Source organism: Dromiciops gliroides, chromosome 1 (genome assembly GCF_019393635.1).
Source record: "Dromiciops gliroides isolate mDroGli1 chromosome 1, mDroGli1.pri, whole genome shotgun sequence".
Lineage (NCBI taxonomy): Eukaryota > Metazoa > Chordata > Mammalia > Microbiotheria > Microbiotheriidae > Dromiciops > Dromiciops gliroides.
Window position 1 is genome coordinate 161,296,188 of NC_057861.1, and position 20,811 is coordinate 161,316,998.

Consider the following 20,811-nt stretch of genomic DNA (forward strand, 5'->3'; position numbering starts at 1 on the left):
AATTTACTACAAGTAGGATTTGAAGAGGAAGGAACCTGTGGCTATACTGTTGATAATATCAGTAAGCCTTAGCATGTAGTTTTGTTTTGATAAATGCAGTTGTGCCATTCCAAGGAATTGTTTCATCTCTTTGACTATACTATTTTATTTCATCATTCTAAGGGGTAAAGATAGCCTTCTGAGATTTCAAAGAATAGCCAACAGTCTGTTGGTTTTAAATATGTCATCTTCATTCCAAACCTTTTTAGAAATTTAATTTTGCCCCCCACCCCCTGCCCATGGCCTCTTTTACCTCTACATTTTAACCTAGATATGAACTAGATACTTCTTTTTGATATGTCAGCGGGAAATTCCTTTACAGAAACATTTATGCTAAAAACCTCTCTGTTGTGAAATGTATTTCACATCTTATAATAATTGGGTATTGTTTTAGCTGAACTCCAAGTAATTTTTTTAGTTTTATTAACATGTTTTGTTTTAACATTACATTTATAGATCATTCCCTCTTCTTGAGGGGACTCTTGTAACCAAAGTAAAACAAATGATACACTAACCTCATCTGAAAGAACATGTAGCATTTCACATTTGTAACACTCCTCTCCTCTTCATTTTAAAAATGAACAGAAATCTATTTTCTTTCCCCACTCCTACCCCATGGGGGGGGGGGGGAAGAAAGGAAAACTAATTTCTTATAACAAATAGACATAGTCCAATAAAATAAATTATCTTAATGGCTGGTTATTATATGTGTGTGTGTGTGTGTGTCTGTGTATACACACAGACACACACCATATATTTCTCCAGCTTAAATCTGTCTCTAATGAATAGCATATTTCATCATCAGTCCTCTGGAATTATGAATAGTCATTGAATTGATCACAGTTCTTCCAGCTTAGATCACCAAGTAATTGTAAAGATAATAAATCTGATCCCTTTTAAATGCGTATAAATGGCATATAGCTTAAAATTTTTTAAATGACACCTCTTTCTCCTTCTAGAATTATCTGTGGCAACTAGGTCTAGTTTGTGCTCAATGGGCATGTGTATATGTCTGTTTACATGTAAAACATGGTCTCTCCTTTCCCTTGAGGACATTAACAGTCTAGTTAGGATATAGGACTAAACAGTCTGAAAGAATAGGCCACAATAGAAGATGTGATAAAGATTGAAAGCTCTATGGAAGTTTATAGAAGTTTAGTGATAATTGTAATTGCCAACCAGGCGTTCATGAAGGAGATAGAACGTATTAATCTGGACCTTAAAACATAAAAAAAAAAGTCAGTTTGGGGCACTTTAGGGAAAACAGGAACCTATCTGAAAGAATTAACATAAACCAGTCTTTTGTGCTACTTGTTCATAATGCCAAAGGAGGCCATAGGCCATATGTGTTTTCTTTGCTATGAAGTACAGCTGTAGCATGTGCACATGAGGAGGAGGCAATACTACATACACCATTGTAAACCTGTGGAAAAAACTGGGGGCTTTCCCACCACTACTTATTATTGACTTCTTATCACATTCCCCAGAGCAGCTGTTCTAAACCTCTTCTACTCCCCTCAAGTCCCCATCTTTATCTCTAACCTCTCACCTTCAACATATAATAGAGGCTCGCACAATGATGACCCAAAGAGGACAGGTTTTCATGGTGCCATAATTGTACTGCTTCTCCCAGCCTTAAGCCTGAACTGACTTCATTTTATTCTTATGATTCTTTGTGAGAACCAAATGAGTTAATATATGTATAGTGTTTTGCAAACCTTAAAGCAATATAGAAATGTCAGTCTTATTACTATTATTAATCTTTCTCACCACTATGTATATACATCTTCTCCCTTCCCATTATTTTAGAAATATTCCTTAAATAACTTGGGGGTAGTATCCGCTTATGCATTTAGATGTCATTGTTTCATTATTTTTATTACCGCCCCCCCCAAGTGAGTTAAGAACATCCCAAAATAATCTCTCATGTGCTGGTCTCATTGTATCTTCTGGGCCCTCTTCTACTTTTCTACCAATAGAACCCCCTTCTCCTTGCTTTTTTGACAAGAAGAAAGCCTTGAGAACAATAGAAAAGAAGCAGTAAGTAGCTTCAGTATTTATTACCCCTAAAGGCATGCTAAGTGAAATAAAGCTTACCATCCACTAGTGTTTTGTTTTGAAACATACAACTTCAGAATTTAGCTTACATGTGAAAGGGTAATCTAACATATGTTTAACTCTATTTTATAGAGTAGTGATGCAGTAACAAGAACACACTTAACACTTAAAGCATTGTTTTCATGAGAGACAAAGAGAACTGGAAAAGACCTTAGAGGTGATTTATGCCATTCCTCTCATTTTACAAATGAAGAAAGTCTCATAGGAAGAAAGTAGCAGAACCAGTATTCAGACATCAGCCTTTGGATTCTCATTCCACTGTATTAGATGCTTAGCAGATCAGTAAGACCTAAAGCTCAATGAAACCAGTTGGAAATCTTTCATTAACTAACCTATACTTATTTTATTCTGAATTTTGAGGGTCAAAATTGTCAGAGAAGAGATGAGACTCAAGCTGAGCTTTGGAGTGTAGAAAAGTAAATTATAAGGGAATTTCCTCAAAGGCAAGGAATGTTCATTTTTGTCTATATATTCCTAGCACCTGACACGATGCCTTATGCATTGTATCTCTTGAATTGATTTGCAACCTGTTTTGATGAAACGAGATAGCAATATATGTATAATAATAATAGTAATAATAGCCAACATTTGTATACATGTATACAGTTTGCAAAACACTTGACACATCTCATTTGCTTCTCACAATGACTTTGCAAAGGTAGTGCTGTCATTATCCTCATTTTTCAGATAAGGAACCTCTAACTGAAAGGTTAGATGGTTTACCTGGGGTTATATAGCTACTCAGGTATCTGAAGTAAAAAAGTCATCTTCCTTGACCAGAAGTGCAGAACTTTCTCTGTTATGCCAAATTGCATCAAGTGTGCAACAATAATAAAATAGAAGTGTACTTTTTTCTAGTATCTCCATGCCATGATTTTCTGTACATGATTCTTAATACATCTTGCTGCCTTCCCAGTGATAAAAGTGTAATCCTAATCCCAGAGCTCATTGGTATGGGACTCTCTCTTTATTGATGGAGATCAATGCTGGGCACCATGAGGGGCAGGGAAGAGTTGTCTGGGACCTGGAAAAAGGAGAACTCTAACAGGGTTCTTCAAGTGCTCTTCAATCTCTTTGGGCATTTTGGTTTCCAGCTTTGAGACACCAGTTGGCATCTTCCATCTTCTCTCTCAAAGAGTGCTGGAAGAAGACTGAAAAATTGTCTTCTCTCCTACTCTGAGAAACTCTGCCTCACCCCTCATGAGTTTACTCATCTGGGGGTCCCCTATACCAATTAACTCACAAATCCAGTTCATATTCCTATATGATAGGAAAGAATAGCCCAGAGCAGTACAGAGGTGTCAAATTTGTAAACAGGGTACCCAAAATCCCAGTGCAGCCAGAACCAGATTAAAATGTAATTAGGAAATGTTTAACCAAATAAACAAAAATATAATAAAACATGATGTTAATTTGTGTTTTTCTAAGGATGCCTCAGAAGAAATCTGTTTTGATTTGAGTTTGATACCAAACTCGATATAGTGAGTAGAGAACTGTTTTCAAGACCAGAAAAACCTGGGTTCAAGACCTGCTTCTGACACATGGTGGTTCTGTGACCCAGGGCATGTCCTCTAACCTTCCTCTGCTCAGAACAACTCTCTAAGTCTATGAGTTGTAGAGAAGGTGCATTAATGTGACCTACACCATTGAAATCATAGGTTCTGTGAGAAAAAGGAAAAGCATGCACATATACATAGTAATGGTTCACTCATTTATATAGAGCACTTTGTATTTTACAAAGCTCTTATATCACAGCAATCTCCTGAGGTATATAGTACAATTTACAGTATAGTACATAGCATATACATATATAATACACATATATACACATATATTATATACTGAGTTTTTTATATTCTAAATATTTAATATATAATATATTTCTATATAAAGTATATATACATACACACATAGTATGTTTATAATATCATTTAAAGCAAAAATGAGGCTTAGAGGTAATAGTGTCTTGCCCAGGGTCTCACAGCTAGTGTGACTTCTTGTGCCCTTATCATGTTCCATTTTGTATATGCCTCATAAATAATAGGCACTTAATAAACGTTTATTGAATTGAATTAAATTCTATTTATCAGTATATTTTTCTTATCCCTATTAAATTGTTAGGCAAGGACAAGGAACCATGTTTTAGTTATGTTTCTCTACCAGTACCTGGTTTGGGCATTGTGCCAGATAGGTGTTTAATAAATGGATCACGAAGAGGGAACATTCTAGGAAGTAAAAATACAGAATGAGTAAAAGCCTTAACAAGAGTCTCTGTGGCATATATGATAGACAGTAAGGAAACAGGACTCACTGAGGAAGATGTATATTGTATATATTATCAGGAAATCATGTTAAACATATATGGTTGGACCAGATTATGGTAGGTCTTGAAATTGACTACCTCAATGTGGTATATTACTACTATTAATAATTATTATAATAAGTAGCATTTATATAGCCCTTTAAGGTTTGTAAGGCACTTTACGTGTTAACTCATTCAACTACACATTGTACACTAATGTTCCACACTTTTATTCAAGTAGAGACATCAACTCCATCAATACTTATTATATAAAATATTTATAATAAGATATCACTTAAGCTATCAGATGATTATAAAAATCTAAATAGGATCTAGATTTATTATTTTGCTAATCAGTTTTCCCCACTGTGTACATTAGTTTTCATTGTTCACAGATAATAATAAAAAAAAATCCTGTGTACCTTTCCTAAGTAGTCATTATACAAGTATAAATTTTATTCTAAGAACTTTATGAAAAAGTTAACTTGACCAAATTTTTAAAAATTGATATTAGAGATTTTTTTAAATTGTAGAGTATGTGCAAAGGTCAAGACAGTCAACACCATCCTCTATTACGTTTGCATCTTACATACTATTAATTAATAATTATAGTGAATACATAAGGCACAACAAGATCCCAAAATGCCTTCTGATTTATCCAAAAAAAAAGGAGCTATATTCCAGGAAGCTTTAGCATTTGGTGTGTGGTACTATATTATCTGTATTATGGTTCATTTAGCCTTGAGAAAACAATTATATGATATATTTGTTATTAGTCATAGAATATTCAACCAGAATAGGAGATTCCCTGAACTTTGTGACTAAATAGAAATTTATTGTCTCCGGAGACTATTTAAAAGTAACTCATATTATTTCACTTTTGAAAAACCATCAGATTGTAAAGTACCTTATTCAGCTTAGCTGAATTATACGATCAGCTGATTGAGAATTTTAATTGACATATTAGTCATCCTGAAAGAGCACCTGTCATGTGCTAGACATGATACTAAATGCTCAAAAAGGTAAAAGACTGTCCACTTGAGCTCCAATTTCATTCCTATAGTTTCATTTCTTTAAATATGCCCTTGTTATATTTTGGAAATATTGGCAACTATAATGACATCAGAAAGAAATTGTTCCTTAGAAAGTGTTTTGTTTTTAAACTTTATAACAGAATATCTCAATATTAAGACAAAACATGTAACTGAAACTGATAAAGTTTACTAAATACTCACTGGACTTTTTGACTATAGCCTCCTATATATCATCTTCAGTATTTATATTTCCTTTCTTTATCTAGACAGCTAGTAAGATGTTCTTAACATAATTCATAGTTAAACTTAAGTGATTATAGTTCTTTAATCTGCTTGAGGTAAAAGTGCTCTTAGTGAACCTTAAAAATTATGGCTTTCTTTATAATGTAATTATAAAGTACATTAAAGCTCGTAATTTAATATCATTGCTCTCGCTTGTTTTTTTTCCAAATAGAAGACAAATCCTAAGTATTTTCTTCCAATTTATGTATTTATAGGTTAGCATGGCTTCATTGAAAGAGTTAGATCAAAGGTTATTTGAAAATTACATTGAGTTGAAAGCAGATCCTATTGTTGGCTCCTTAGAACCTGGAATTTATGCAGGCTATTTTGATTGGAAAGACTGCTTGACTCCAACAGGTAAAAAGTTTTAAATTATAAGTATTTTATAGGAAATAGAGCTCAAATATCATTAGTTGATAATTAAGATAAGTTTGAGAAAACACTTTGTTAAATCACTCTCCATTTTATTCACTTTTCTCAGGTTTACTATTTGGTTTAAGCAAAAGGTATCCTGGGATTTGGTGAATCTTTTTGGTATTTTTAATGGCTTGTACATTGTCCTTAAATACTCTAAAATTATTAATATGTCATTTAATCATTGACATAAGATTATGTTGACTATAATTAATAATTATATCAATTATATTTTTGCAGTTTTCCTTCACTGTTTACATATAATAAATGGGTAGCTCGTATGTGACAACTTTATGTAATGAATTCATAACAGCCATCTATTATTTCTTAAAATCTGGTTATTTCTACATAAGACCTATATTGTTGATGATGAAAAGGTGAAAGTTAAAAAAAAATGTGTGGGAGTAAAATTATTACAGTAATCTAGCAAAGAAAATTAAACCACAGAAGAATGAATGATACAGTAACAGGATTCTCTTCATGATATCAAATAGTCACTTCAGCTACTCTAGAGTTTGTTTTAAAATAAAGAACTCTTGCTTAACAGAAGTCATCTGTTTCTTTAAGTGAACTTTTTGATTCATCAAATACCAAGATAGCTGTTAATTATTTTAATGTAAAAAGAAAGGGGCTACAAAATTCTGATCAATAATAAAATATTCATGCCAAACACGTTTCCTGGCTGTACAAATATATAATATCGGCTACTTTCGTTTTTTTTGACTGATCATTTAAAATGATTAAAAAGGCACTTACTAAGGTAGACATTGTAATATTTGCTTGGGAAGATATAAGGATGATGCAAAACTCAGAGAACTTAAAGTCTAACAAAGAAGATAAGTTTAATCAAAATTATAATTTAATTAACTTAATAACAAAGGTACAAATGTAATTCATTTTTTGCTTTCATCATAAATAGTAATAATGAAATCCCAATTTGAAGATATAAAAATGATTAAGAATATTATAATTAAAGCCTTTATGTATTTCAGATCGTAGGTTCCAGCTCTGTTCTACGTGTTCTATTCTTTTTCTGCCTTTCTTTCTACCTGTCTTTTCCTACACATTCCTATACTCAGTCAAATGGAATTATTCACTATTGTCCAAAAAAAGTTCATTACTTTCCTACCTCCAGCCCTTTTGTCATGTCCAGTCCTCACCCCTGAAATACCCTTTACCATCCTCTTTCTGCCCAGTCAAGGCCCTGATCTAAGTCAAGAGACTTTCTTCTAAAGCAGCAAGGTGGTAGAGTAGATAGAATGCTAGAAAGTCAGGAAGATTTGAGTTCAAATCAAGCCTCAAACACGTATTAGGTGCTTGATTCTGGCAAGTTGTTTAACCTGTCCACCTCAGTTTTCTCAGCTTTAAAATGAGGATGATGCGGAGGAAAGGCAGTGAGCTCTCGAACTCATGACATGATCACTCCAAAAAACATCCAACTAATGCCATAGGACAATTCCTGTACTGAAATCATCTTCTAACCAAGGACGACTTGGAAGGTCAGAAGGACAGGAGTGGAGCTCAACCCCAGAGTCACCCTGACACAGATCCAGTCCCAGGAAGGCCTTGCCAGAGAAGGAGACCCCCAGAGGCTCTGAATCAACTGTAATGCCAGTGTCATCTGGAACTAAGCTCACAGTCTGGTGAGAAGGCTGAGCCTTTGGCAGGGGGGAGATTACAGGAGTCTATGCTGGTGCTGAGGCAGAATTTGGGTTTTTCACCCCTGCTGGGAACCAGGAGATAGGCTTGAGTAGCAGGGGCCCAGGTGGAGGAGGGGCACAGGCTTGTTAGAGCTGACAACCACAACACACAAAGCTGGTTGATTAGCAAGTTGGTCTGGAGTCATCTATAGACCAGGGAATAGGCCAGGCAAGTGAAGAACCTGATTCTCCTTAAATCATACCACCTAGGACTTCTGAAGCTTGGGATACTGCAGCCTGGAAACAGTGCCCCACTTTAAGGAGCTAAAAGCCAAGTAAAAGAAAGGCAAGATGAACAGACAGAGAAAGGTGAGGACAATAGAAAGTTTCCTCAGTGACATGGAAGATCAAGGTGCACCCTCAGAGGAAGATGTTAACGTCAGGGCCCCTGTATCTAAAGCTTCCAAGAAAAATATGAATTGGTCTCAGGCCATAGAGGCACTCAAAAAGGAATTTTAAGATAAAGTTAGAGGTAGAGGAAAAACTAGAAAGAAAAATGAGGGTGATGCAGGAAAGACATGAGAAAAAAGTCAACAGCTTAAGAAGCCAAATTGGCCAAATGGAAAAGGAGGTACAAAAGCTGTCCAACAAAAATAATTGCCTAAGAATTAGGATTGAACAAATGGAAGCTAGTGGCTTTGTGAGAAACCAGGACACAATAGAGCAAATTCAAATGAATTTTAAAAATAGAGGGCAATGTGAAATATCTTCTTGGAAAAACTGCTAACCTGGAAAATAGGTCCAGGAGAAATTATTTGAAAATTATTGGTCTACCTGAAAGCCATGATTAAGGGAAGAGCTTAGACATCATCTTCCAAGAAATTGTCAGGGAAAATTGCCCTGATATTCTAGAAACAGAAGGTAAAATAGAAATTGAAAGAATCCACCATCTGCCTCCTTGATCATCATGGCTCCTGTGAAGAAATCTGTGATGAAAGGCAGCAAAAAAAAAAAAGAAGCAAGTCCTTAAATTTACCCTGGATTGTACCCATCCTGTGGAAGATGGGATTATGGATGCTGCTAATTTTGAGCAGTTTTTACAAGAACGAATCAAAGTGAATGGAAAGGCCGGCAACCTTGGTGATGGAGTCGTAACCATTGAGAGAAGCAAGAGTAAGATCACCGTGACTTCAGAGGTGCCATTTTCTAAAAGGTATTTGAAGTACCTGACAAAGAAATACTTAAAGAAGAACAATCTTCGGTATTGGCTCCGAGTGGTGGCCAATAGCATGGAAAGTTACAAATTACGGTACTTCCAGATCAACCAGGATGAAGAGGAGGAAGAGGAGGAGGATTAAACCTTCTTGGATCTGGAAGCATTTTGTATATGATATCGAAAAAAACCTAAACCAAAAAAAAAGAAAGAAAGAAAGAATCTACCAATCACCTCCTGAAAGAGATCCCAAAATGAAAATTTCTAGGAATATTATAGCCAAATTCCAGAGCTCCCAGGTCAAAAAGAAAATATTGCAAGCTGCCAAAAAGAAAGAATTCAAGTATCCCAGTCAGGATAGCACAAGATCTAGCAGCTTCTACATTAAAGGATTGGAGGGCATGGAATATGATGTTCCAGAGGGCAAAGAAATTGGAATTACAACCAAGAATCACCTATCTAGCAAAACTGAACATAATCTTTCGGAGGAAAAAATGGGACTTAAGTGAAAAAAGGACTTTCAGGTATTCATGATGAAAAGACCTGAACTGAATGGCAAATTTGACTTTCAAATACAAGACCCTAGAAAACCATAAAAAATTGGAGTTGAGGGACAAACCTGGGTTTGTGCAGTAGATGACTGTCTTGTGTCTGGTTTTGCCTGGGATCCCCCTGGGTCCAGGGTGGCTGCTTTGTCCACCATGTCACCTAGCTGCCCCATGATGACATCTTTAGGGTTAAATTGAGGCGTGAGGGGAATGCACTGGAAGAGGGAGAAGGGCAGAGGTAGCATGGGGAGAAATCCCACATGAAAGAAACAGGAAAGGGCTTATGGAGTGGGGGGAGAGATGGTGGAGGAGCAGGTGTAGCAAATGAACTTTACACTCATCAGAATAGGCTCAAAGACCTTAATCTCATGAGAGTTACCTCAAGGAGGGATTAACACATACACACTGAATTGGGTGGAGTAATCTATTTATTCTGGGCAGTAAATGAGCCTAACACTCCTCAGAATTTGATCAAAGACCTCAATCTCATCAGAATTGGCTCGAGGAGGGAATAACATACACACTCAATTGGGTAGAGTAATCTATCTAACCCTGCAGGAAAATAGGAGGAGATGGAGATGAAGAGAGAGGGGCAAAAGAAGGGAGGGCAGATTGGAGGAGGGAATAGACAGAAGCAAATCCCTTTTGAAGAGGGATAGGGTGAAAGAAGATAGATAATAGAGTAAATATCATGGGGAAGGGAATAGGATGGAGGGAAACAGTTAACAATAGTAATCGTGAAAAAGAGAAAAGGGGGGAAATTGTACAAAAAAATATTTATAGCAACTCTGTGGTGGCTAAGAATTGGGAATCAAGGGAATGTCCATCGGTTGCGGAATGACTGAAGAAGCTGTGGTATATGATTGTAGTGGAATGGTATTGTGCTATAGGAAATGATGATCACAAAAAAACCTGGAAAGACTCATATGAACTCATGTATAGTGAAGTGAGCAGAACTGGGAGGACATTGTGCATAGTGACAGCAGTATTGTTGGATGAGCAATTGTGAATGACTTAACTACTCTCAGCAATACAATGAGCCAAGGCAATCCCAAGGGATTGATGATGAAGCTTATTATTCACCTGCATAGAAAGAACTGGTAAAAAGAGCACTTGTGGATTGAACATATATAACCTGGTTGCTGTCTTGTGGAGGGGGGAGGAGAGGGAGGGAGAAGAATTTGGAACTCTAAATCTTATGAAAATGAATGTTGAAAACTACTCTTACATGTAACTGGAAAAAAAAATAAATGATTATTGCACCAAAAAATAAATTAAATTAAATTTTTTTTAAAATGAGGATGATACCAGCCCCTCCTCCCTCCCTCCTTTGAATGCCCATAGCGCTTTTTCTATGCCACCATTATGGCAGTTATCACATGCTGTCTTGCAGTCACTTGTGTATATAGATAGATAGAGATATGGGTAGCATGCCCCCTCCTAGATTGTTAGCTCCTGAGGCAAAGATGGCCTCTTATGTATCTTTTTCTCCACTGCACCTTACATATGCTAAGTGCTCGGTAAACGTTTGATAAATATTCATGAATTTATATTCATGAGCGAATGAATGAATTGGATTTTGGACAATCTATCTCTGTATCTTTTAGGTAGGGCTATGCTAATATTTTCTAACAAATGGGCTTGTTTAACTTTAAGGACCCCTAGATGAGATTTCATAGCTTCCTCTAAGGAAGGAAATAAGCATCTATTAAGAAGTAACTACTCCGTGACAGACACTGTGCTAAATGCTTTACAGATACCTCATTTGCTCTTTACCCATTTTACTGTTGAGGACAGTGAGGCAGGTAGAGCTTAAGTAACTTGGATGTAGTCACATGGCTAGTAAGTATCTGAGACCAGATTTGAACTCAGGTCTTCTTGATTCAGTCCATACTCTATCCATTGGGCCACCTACCTGCCTCTGTACCATGTAGCTACTCACAGAACAGTGATTCAGTCATAATAGATAAATTAATACAAATGGCAAAGATGAAATGAAGCTAGATTCTAGTAAGCTGTTCTTATCATTATTAAAATTAAAGAAATGAAATATCACTGTGGTGTGAATAGTACTATCTGCGCCACATTTATTTAATAAACAACCTCCTCCTTTGTGCTAAGCAAGAAGGAGTATGGTGAGATAGAGGACTAGCCTTGTGGTCAGATAGACTTGGGTTCAGGTCTTGCTACAGATGATCTTGAACAAGTCAACAACCATTTACTAAACAGCTTTACATGCCCAGCACTGTACTAAGCTCTGGGGATACAAAGAAAGGCAGAAAACAGTACCTAATCTGAAGGAGTTCACAGTCTAATGAGGGATACAACATGTGCATAACCATGTACAAATAATATATATACAAGATAAGTTGGAGATGATCAGCCAAGAGTAGCTAAACCTCTCAGCACCCTATACAATGCTCTCAGACTGTTGAGTTATGTAGGGATTGGTGATCTTCACTAGTGAAAGGAGTTTACACACTGAGACTTCCTTGACACTGATTAAAATTATCAGTGGCCTAGAGCTACTAACCTTCCACTATCCCTCCCATAAATTTTCTACCCACCTCTAGCAAAAGAAAAAAAAAAAACAGCCATTATCCTGGGTATTGCCAAAGATTAGAGTCTTGTAAGAACTCTGTGAGGTAGACAGGGCAGGTATTATTTTCTTTTTCATCACTGGTTAGATAGGTTAACCCTTGAGTTGCTTTTTTTTTTTACTCTCTTCAAATTTACTTTATTCTTTTTTTTATTATTATTATTATCATCAACTTCCTGTTAAAGGTTCCTGGGCTGAAATTGTGCTTAATGTTATTACATTAGAAACTTTAAAATTATTTCTTCTATGATGTCAACATCTGCAGACTTTCTAAGTTGTTCCCTTGTAAACTGTGTTTAATTCAGGTATTTTTTAATGGCTGTCTGTACCTTTGCTATTCCATGTTGAACCTTGAGTAGTCTCATGTGGTCACATAGTTATTTATTTTTTTAATGGTTAAGATTAAGACTTACTTGAAGACATAAGGGTAGACTTAATAAGCCTTGATTAAATGCCTACTATATGCCAGGCACTGTGCTAAGTAGCAGGGATACAAAAAGAGGGAAATGACAGTCCCTGCCTTCAAGGTGCTTACAGTCTAGCAAGAGAGACAATGTGCAAACAAATATATACAAAGCAAGATATGAATATGTTAAATAGGATATAAGATAAATAGGAAATAATAGAAGGAAGGCAATAGAATTAAGAGGGGCTGGGAAAAACTTCCTATGAAAGATGGGGTTTTGACATTAGAAAGAATCCAGGGAAGGCAGGAGGTGGTGTTGAAGAGGGAGGATGATGCATACATGGAGGACAGCCAGAACAAAATCCCAAAGCCAAGCATTGGAGCATCTTGTTCATGCAGTAGGCAAGAGACCAGTATCACTGGATCTTAGAGTACATGGCAGGGAGTAAGGAAAAGGAAAACTGTAAAGATAGAAGAGGGCCAGGCTATGAGGGGCTTTAAATGCAAAGAAGGATTCCAGGATGACTCCAAGGTTGCAAGCCTGAAGAACTGGGAGGATGGTTTTGTACTCTACCATAATAGGAAAGATAGGAGAAGGGCATTAATATTGAAAATGTATTTCTGGAGTAGCTAGGTGGAGCACTGGATAAAGCACTGGCCCCAGATTCAGGAGGACCTGAGTTCAAATCCAGCCTCAGACACTTGACACTTACTAGCTGTGTGACCCTGGGCAAGTCACTTAATCCACATTGTCCCACCAAAAAAAAAATTTATTTCTATTCATGATTACAAAATATTTTCAGCCAATTTTTATTTTGTCTGTGTAGGTTACTTTTTAAAATTTACATATTTTAAAATGCAAATTATTTAGGTAATCAATTAAACAGAACAATGTTTGGCACTGAACTTAGTGTGCTGTCCTGTTTTACCAATTTATAAAAAATCCAGTTGATTAATTTCATGATTCATGAAGAGGGTATCCGTTAAAGCCATAGCTGTACTTTTTTTAAACCTGACAGATGTTAAGCTACTGTCTCAGCCCTTTATTTGTGTTTGTATCAGTAAAGATTATTCTGGTTAGATTTGAGTCATATAACTGACTATTCTTACTTTTGATTTTAATTTTACCCATAGTTGCTGAAATTTCATTTTATTTAAGACCTCCAGATATTGACACTCCTGCATAATACTTTGTAGCTGATTTAAGATTTCTCTTGGTCTTCAAAAGAATATACATTAAAATATATCTCTTTAATGTCAAGGTAAAAACTTTTACTTTTTATTTTAATAATCATAATTTTAGTTTAATTGGCATAGTCACATCAATCCAGATGTTTTGTCAATTCTAGTTTCTGTGAGCCTGCTAGAAATGAGATTTATCTGTTCTAAGATATTTTATTTTGCCTATTTTAAAAACAAAAGTATTTTTTTTAAATGCATTCATTCCGATGCATGGCATAGATATTGAGAATTTAGTTTTAACCTTAGGTATGTGTCACACAATACCCAGTTTTGATGTCAAAATGGTAACATGTTTCAGCAAGTATAGGAACTGAAATTATAATGATAGGGGGAAAGGTATTTTTCAGTTTAACAATAATATTTCTAAATCACTCATTTGTCCAAAAGAAAAGCATCATTAAATATTTTAGTGCTCACAGCTACCTTTCAAGGATTGGCAGTGACTTAAATCCATGGGAAATTTTGCCGCCTGTTATTTACATTAAGTTTTTGAAGTTCATATTTTAGGAATTTCATGTGGCTACATCCTTTGGGTCATTTGCATAAAATAATTGAATTCAGCAAATGGGTTATTAAAAAAATTGATTTTACTTATTCAATCCTTCAATCAACAATTATTGGACATTTCCCATATGGAAAACTCTATCTTTGACACAGTGTAGAATTCAGAGCCGTGCAGTCTAATGTAGTAGATAAGATGGTTCTTGACAGTTATCTACAATAGGGAGCACCAGAATAAGTGCTCTAAAAGTATAAAGTACTTTTGCAGAACTAGAGAAGAAAGAAATACCAGCCATCTGTAAGAAATAGTGTTAGAGATGTGATCACAGCGTGCCATGAGACGACAAAAGACTTCTTTGGACTTGTCTGTTGCAAGAAAGATGAAATCAAAAGTGTGCCCTGCCTGCCCAAAAATTGTCGAAGAAAATAGTAGTGCTGCTCTCCTGTGTGCTGGTAAGACCACATATGGAGTAGTGCCTTCAGTTCTGGAGGAAGAAAGAAGACTCAGAATCTTAGGTTCTCAGAAATTAAAGGAATCTCAAAAACTAGCTGGTCCAAACTGTCTCTGAACAAAAATCTTTCCTATAACAGGCAAAAAAATATATCCAGCCAACTTGAAGACTTCCAGTGAATGGAAATTCACTGCCTTCTGAGGTAAAGTCTTCCACTTTTGAATGCCTCTAATGGTTAGGAAGTATTTCTTTAAATTAATCCTAAATTAATCTTTTTCCAATACTGACTCATTATTTCTAGTCCTGCCCCCTGGGACCAAACAGAAGAAATTGAATACCTCTTCTGCATGACAACCCTTCCAATACTTGAAGATAGATATTATGCCCCACCCACCCACCCAAGTTTTCTCCTCACCAAACAAAACATTTCCATTGCTTCAAGAGATCTTCAATTTGGAATAATCTTGAGACCCATCAACATGCTGGTTGCCATTATCCTGACTTATTCTGAGTTATTAATGTCCCTCTTAAAATGTGGGAGAATTCTGAGAATTGAACACAGCATTCTAGGTGCAATTTGCCTAGAATATAGGAAGACTGTCATCCTTCTATCCTCAGAGAGTCTTGTGTTCTCAATGAAGCTAAAGAATAAATTGTTTTTTGGCCACCATCTCACATTGTTGAGTCACCGAGCATGTAGTCCACTATAACAACTAGATCTTTTTCAGACAGTTTGTTGTCTACCCACACCACCCCTGTTTTGTTGTTAGGAACTTAATAGTTTAAATATAAATATAAAACTTCATTATCCCTGTTAAATTTCATCTTACTGAGATTCTGTTCAGTGTTATAGGCTGTCAAGATCTTTTTGAATCCTGGTTGTCACCTAATATTAATATATCTATTTAACTAGTTCCAAAATGTATCTAACTCTACTGTTAATCCACATCTCTCTATCTTTTCCATAAAAATAACTAAGAGATTGTCTATCAAGTGCTTTGCTAAAATCTAAGTAACCTATGTCTATAGCATTCCCCTTTATCTATCAGTTTAGTAAATCTGTCAAAGAAATGGAAATTAGGTTAATCTAGCATGACCTATTCTTGATGAAATCATGTTGGCTATTTGTGTTCACTGTTTCATTTTCTATCATTCCCTTTACAAACACATTCTAGAATTTGCCAGGAATTGAGGTCAGGCTGGGTAACTGACTTCTACACTGCACACTATCTCTATAGGATTCTGTGATTTTCATACTAGATAAGAGAAGGAAGACATCGTAGAGGAGGTGGTATTTGAGTTTCACAATTTTGATAGGTAAATATGGCAAAAGTAGAAAGTTGTGGAATAGGAAAATTGTTATCAATCAAAAGTAATTTGTTGGGGGCAGCTGGGTGGTGCAGTAGATAAAGCACCAGCCCTGGATTCAGGAGGACATGAGTTCAAATCCAACCTCAGACACTTGACACTTACTAGCTGTGTGACCCTGGGCAAGTCACTTAACCCTCATTGCCCCCGGGGGGGGGGGGGGCGGGGAAGGGTGATTTGTTTAGTGTCTACTTTGTGCTAGATACTCCTCTAGGGATACAAATACAAAATCAGTGCCCTCAAGGAGATTATATTTTCTTCCGGATTTGTAGTATATTTAGTAGTTCATATTAGCTCAAGTATTGAATATACGTTGAGTAATGGGGCAGCTAGGTGGCCTAGTGGATAGAGTGCTGGATCTGGAGACAGAAAGACTCATCTTCCCGAGTTCAGATCTGGCCTCAGATACTTGCTAGCAATGTGACCATGGGGAAGTCACTTAACCTTGTTTGCCTCAGTTTTCTCATCTGTAAAATGAGTTGGAGATGGAAATGGCAGACCACTCCAGTATCTCTGACAAGAAAACCCAAATGGGGTCATGAAGACTAGGACATGACCGAATGACAAAAACAACGGTACATAAGGCCAAAATACTAGGTTGGACCCAACTTACAGTATGGACTTTTAGGTTGGCGACAGGGAGCCACTGAAGGCTTTTGAACAAGGGAATAATATGAAGTGATCCTTTAAGTAAATTTATCAGCCAGTGGTTTGGCTTAGAATGTAGTGGCATTGGAGGCTCTTGTAGCCTCCTATTGTAGTTCAGGTATGAGGTAATAGGCTAAAGTAAAGTGGTGCCTTTGAGCATGGAAAGAAGAGATAGAGTATGTACTTTAAAACATGAATTAGCTTATTACTTATATTTAATAAATGCATGGTGAGATTTCACCATATTATTCTATGAGCTATCACTATTAAATCACTTATGTTGGAACAGCTTTCAGACATATATATTTTCACATTTTAGTCAACCTTACTTTAATTTTTTTTTATAACCACACTTTTGCCAAGAACCATAATTGAGGTTACATTCAAAACTTAAATTTGTAAAAAAAAAAAAACAAAAACCCTTTGTTTTCCACAAGAAGAATTGAATCTTTTATATTTGCTTAGAAATTAAAAGGAACATATCAATTATTTGAATTAATTTGCTTCCATGTGTAGATGACAGTTTGATTGTAGATATCTATGTATATTAGAGAAACTACCTAGGCTTTAAACTCAGGAAGAAAAGTACCACTATAGAAATTGTCCCTCCTTAATTTTTTTTTTTTTTTTTGGTGAGGCAATGGGGGTTAAGTGACTTGCCCAGGGTCACACAGCTAGTAATTGTTATGTGTCCGAGGCCAGATTTGAACTCAGGTCCTCCTGAATCCCGGGCTGGTGCTCCATCCACTGCGCCACCCAGCTGCCCCCCTCCTTAATTTTTAAGATAAATTTAATAGCTGTCAACAAAAACAATCAACTAAACAAGGGACAAAAATCTCACCCCAAACTCTTAATTTTTAATAATGCAAAAAGGAGAACATATTAATAAATTATGAACAAACAAAATGCTTTTGTTCCTTGTCTTCTTGCAGGCCTCCAAAATTCTGTCACCTTTGACTCTGCTTTTCTATTTTCTTCTCTTCTTTTGCTTTTCTTTTTTTTCATTTCATTTTTTAAAGTCTCACCTCTTTTTTCTTATTTAAATTTTTGTCTTTGGTAGAAATATGAAAAAATTGACTGCATATGAGATTGAAGTTGCACATTACACAAGATGACACCCCTACATAATTATAGTCCTTATTGAGTTTGACAGCTTTTCCTTAAGACTTAAACTTCCTGATAAGCTTCAGAACACATATTGTGAGAAATGTTACTGTCTGCTAAGCATGTATTGTTTTTGCTTCTGTACCAATCAAAAAATTAAGTCCATGTACTGTAATAGCCTACACTAGAAAACTTATTTAAATTCCAAATATTTGTTTCTTAAATTGACTTTCAGATTTGGCTAATACATTGAGACATACTTCTGTTGACATTGTAATCTTTCTAACCTGTTTTATATCCTGCACATTTACACCTTCTTCAGAATGGTGCATTATAAGAGTGGGAAATACAGTCAAAATCATATTTTTCCATTCTATGTGCCATTTTCTAATTCAGCTTTGAAAGTTGTGATTAAAACATAGGGCTCATCTTTATCCTCAAAAACTGTAGAGAGTATTTTATTGTATGATACATTTTGCAGAAAAGACCTATACAAAAAGAATTATCATCACTGCTTTTAAGAGTATGAACAGTCTAAAATAGACAAAACCAATGTTGACACACAGGTATAGGAAATAAAGCAATAGAATAAAAGCATTAAGTTAATACATGAATTCACACAAGAGGACATTTGTATTGCATGCAGATGAAGGGAGGGTATTTATTTGCTTTTTCCCACAACAAATCTTTACTGAACACCTGCTATCTATAAGGGGCTCTCCCAGTACACACAGTTGTATAGTGTAGCTCCTATCCTCAAGAAGAGCACAGTATAATGGAATAATATGCAGTCTTTTTAAGAATAAGAGATGAATGTGCTAATTTTTATTCTTACCTGAGAAATTAATGACCAGTCTCATTATCTTTCAGTGTTGTATGCTTCTACTTGAAGGGAATCCAAAGTCAGTAGGATCACCTTGAAATTGCAGCATTGTCAATATCCATTGTTTCCTGGGATGTACATAAGAATACCCTTCTTCCCAGGACCATTTGCAAAATACTTTTTTAACTGATTATAAACAAAATCTTGACTGTTGGCTCCATTATCTGTATCTGCTCTTCTCTTGGTTTTTTTTTTTAACTACTATGTCTTATTTAAAAAAAAAAAACTTAGCAGGGAATTGCAGGAAAAATGATAAATGTCAACAATAATAAATTTGTTGCCATTTGTGTTATGATTATCAAATCTAGTTCTTAGTAAATCATATCTCAGTGGAATGTTTGAGGTGTTTTCCTAAAATGTTATTAGTCCAGTGAGTCATGTTTTTAAAAAAAAAAGTGTACACTTAGTGATTTCAGTGTGTTATTGAAGCAGGGTTGGTGGGTTTTCCCCCATCTTACATATCAGCTTCCTAGTACCCTTCACCTACAGGCAGTTGTAATTTGGCTATTCAAGCACTCATCATTTCTTGGGGTTTGGCAAGAGAATTTTGCAAACTTTACTTATCAAATGTAGGTGTCCATTTCTACATGTTGTCTCTATGTGTGAGTTGTTTGGGGTTTTCGTGTTTTGTTTTGTGTTTTTTTTTTTTTTAGCATTTTTCTGTAAGTATGATTTAGAGTAAACCTCTTAATCAGCAGCATTTATTGAGTATCCCAATAATACAGAACGTGATACTAGTGAGTGCTTAATCTGCACATTTTTATATGAAATTACTTTTTTTTTTTTTACCTACTAATTTTACATTTTTTTTTTTTTTTTAGTGAGGCAGTTGGGGTTAAGTAACTTGCCCAGGGTCACACAGCTAGTAAGTGTTAAGTGTCTGAGGCCGGATTTGAACTCAGGTACTCCTGACTCCAAGGCTAGTGCTCTATCCACTGCGCCATCTAGCTGCCCCAATTTTACATATTTTTAAAGAATTACCTAAATGTGTATAAAATAATTTAACCTTTTGGGGGGAAATCATCTGAATAAGTAACTCAGGAATTTTTTCATTGAATGAATGAAAAAGCACTTATCAAATCTTTCTATATTCAAAGCATGGTTGTGACACAAATAGAAAAGCAAGATAATCCCTTGCTCTCAAGATGCTCACAATCTCTTTGGGGGAGACAACACATTGGAGGTTAAAGCAAGTCAGTTAAGAAGGCCCAGTGGTCCTTAAGGTACGGAGGCAAGGCAGATCGTAATTCACCTTGTTTAGTATCTTTTCCATTGTTAAAGCTGTACTCATATCTGATGTTGAAGCATTCAATAGAACTAAAGAGTCTGGTGATGAAAATTTTCTTTCTCAGACAGCTGAGGAGGCTTATATTGCAGAAGTAGTTGGCCAGTGCACAGTCTCCATTCACAATCCATTTTCGCCTGAGAAATTTTTAGCTGACCCTAGGTATATAGGTATATAAAATAAGTATACATAACCTTTTACTATTGCCAAATTTTTTGCAACTCTCACCTTCAGTTACATGACCCCATATGGGGTCACCACCCACAGTTTAAGAAACTCGGGGGAGGGAGGATCTGCTATTCCTACATTATCAGAATGTGCATTTAACCTGGACAGCATACAGACACCATTTATCTGGTTTGGGGCAGTATTTCATGCAACAAAAGAGAAATTTTAAATCTCACACTACCCTCTTTGAGAAAAGAAAGGTGCATGCAATTACAAAACAGATTACAAATAACTACATTATCCAGTTCTATTCAATAAATGTTTATTAAGTTCCCACTCTGTGCAAGACATGCAGCTAGGTTCTACATGTATGACAACAAAAATAAAAGTCCCTGCCCTCAGAGAGCTTATATTCTACGTGATAATGTTATATAAAATGACATGCAAAAGGGATAATAAAATGGTATCAAGTTAAGTAGGTTTAGAATTGTTTCTTTAAGGTAACTTCTTGAACTATGTAGGAAATTATCATAAGACAATATAGCTCAAAGGTAAGCAGCTTCAG

The 20,811-nt window shown here is 35.7% G+C and overlaps 1 protein-coding gene and 1 pseudogene across 1 annotated transcript in view; both read left to right on the forward strand.

Moving 5' to 3' along the window:
* Positions 1-20,811, forward strand: part of EXOC2 (exocyst complex component 2) — a 224,913-nt gene that overhangs the window by 150,853 nt on the left and 53,249 nt on the right. Inside the window, exon 23 of the mRNA XM_043975622.1 lies at positions 5,991-6,132. Within this exon, the coding sequence (XP_043831557.1) occupies positions 5,991-6,132 (142 nt within the window). The remainder of the gene's footprint in view (positions 1-5,990; positions 6,133-20,811) is intronic.
* On the forward strand, positions 8,682-9,319 carry LOC122734652 (annotated as a pseudogene).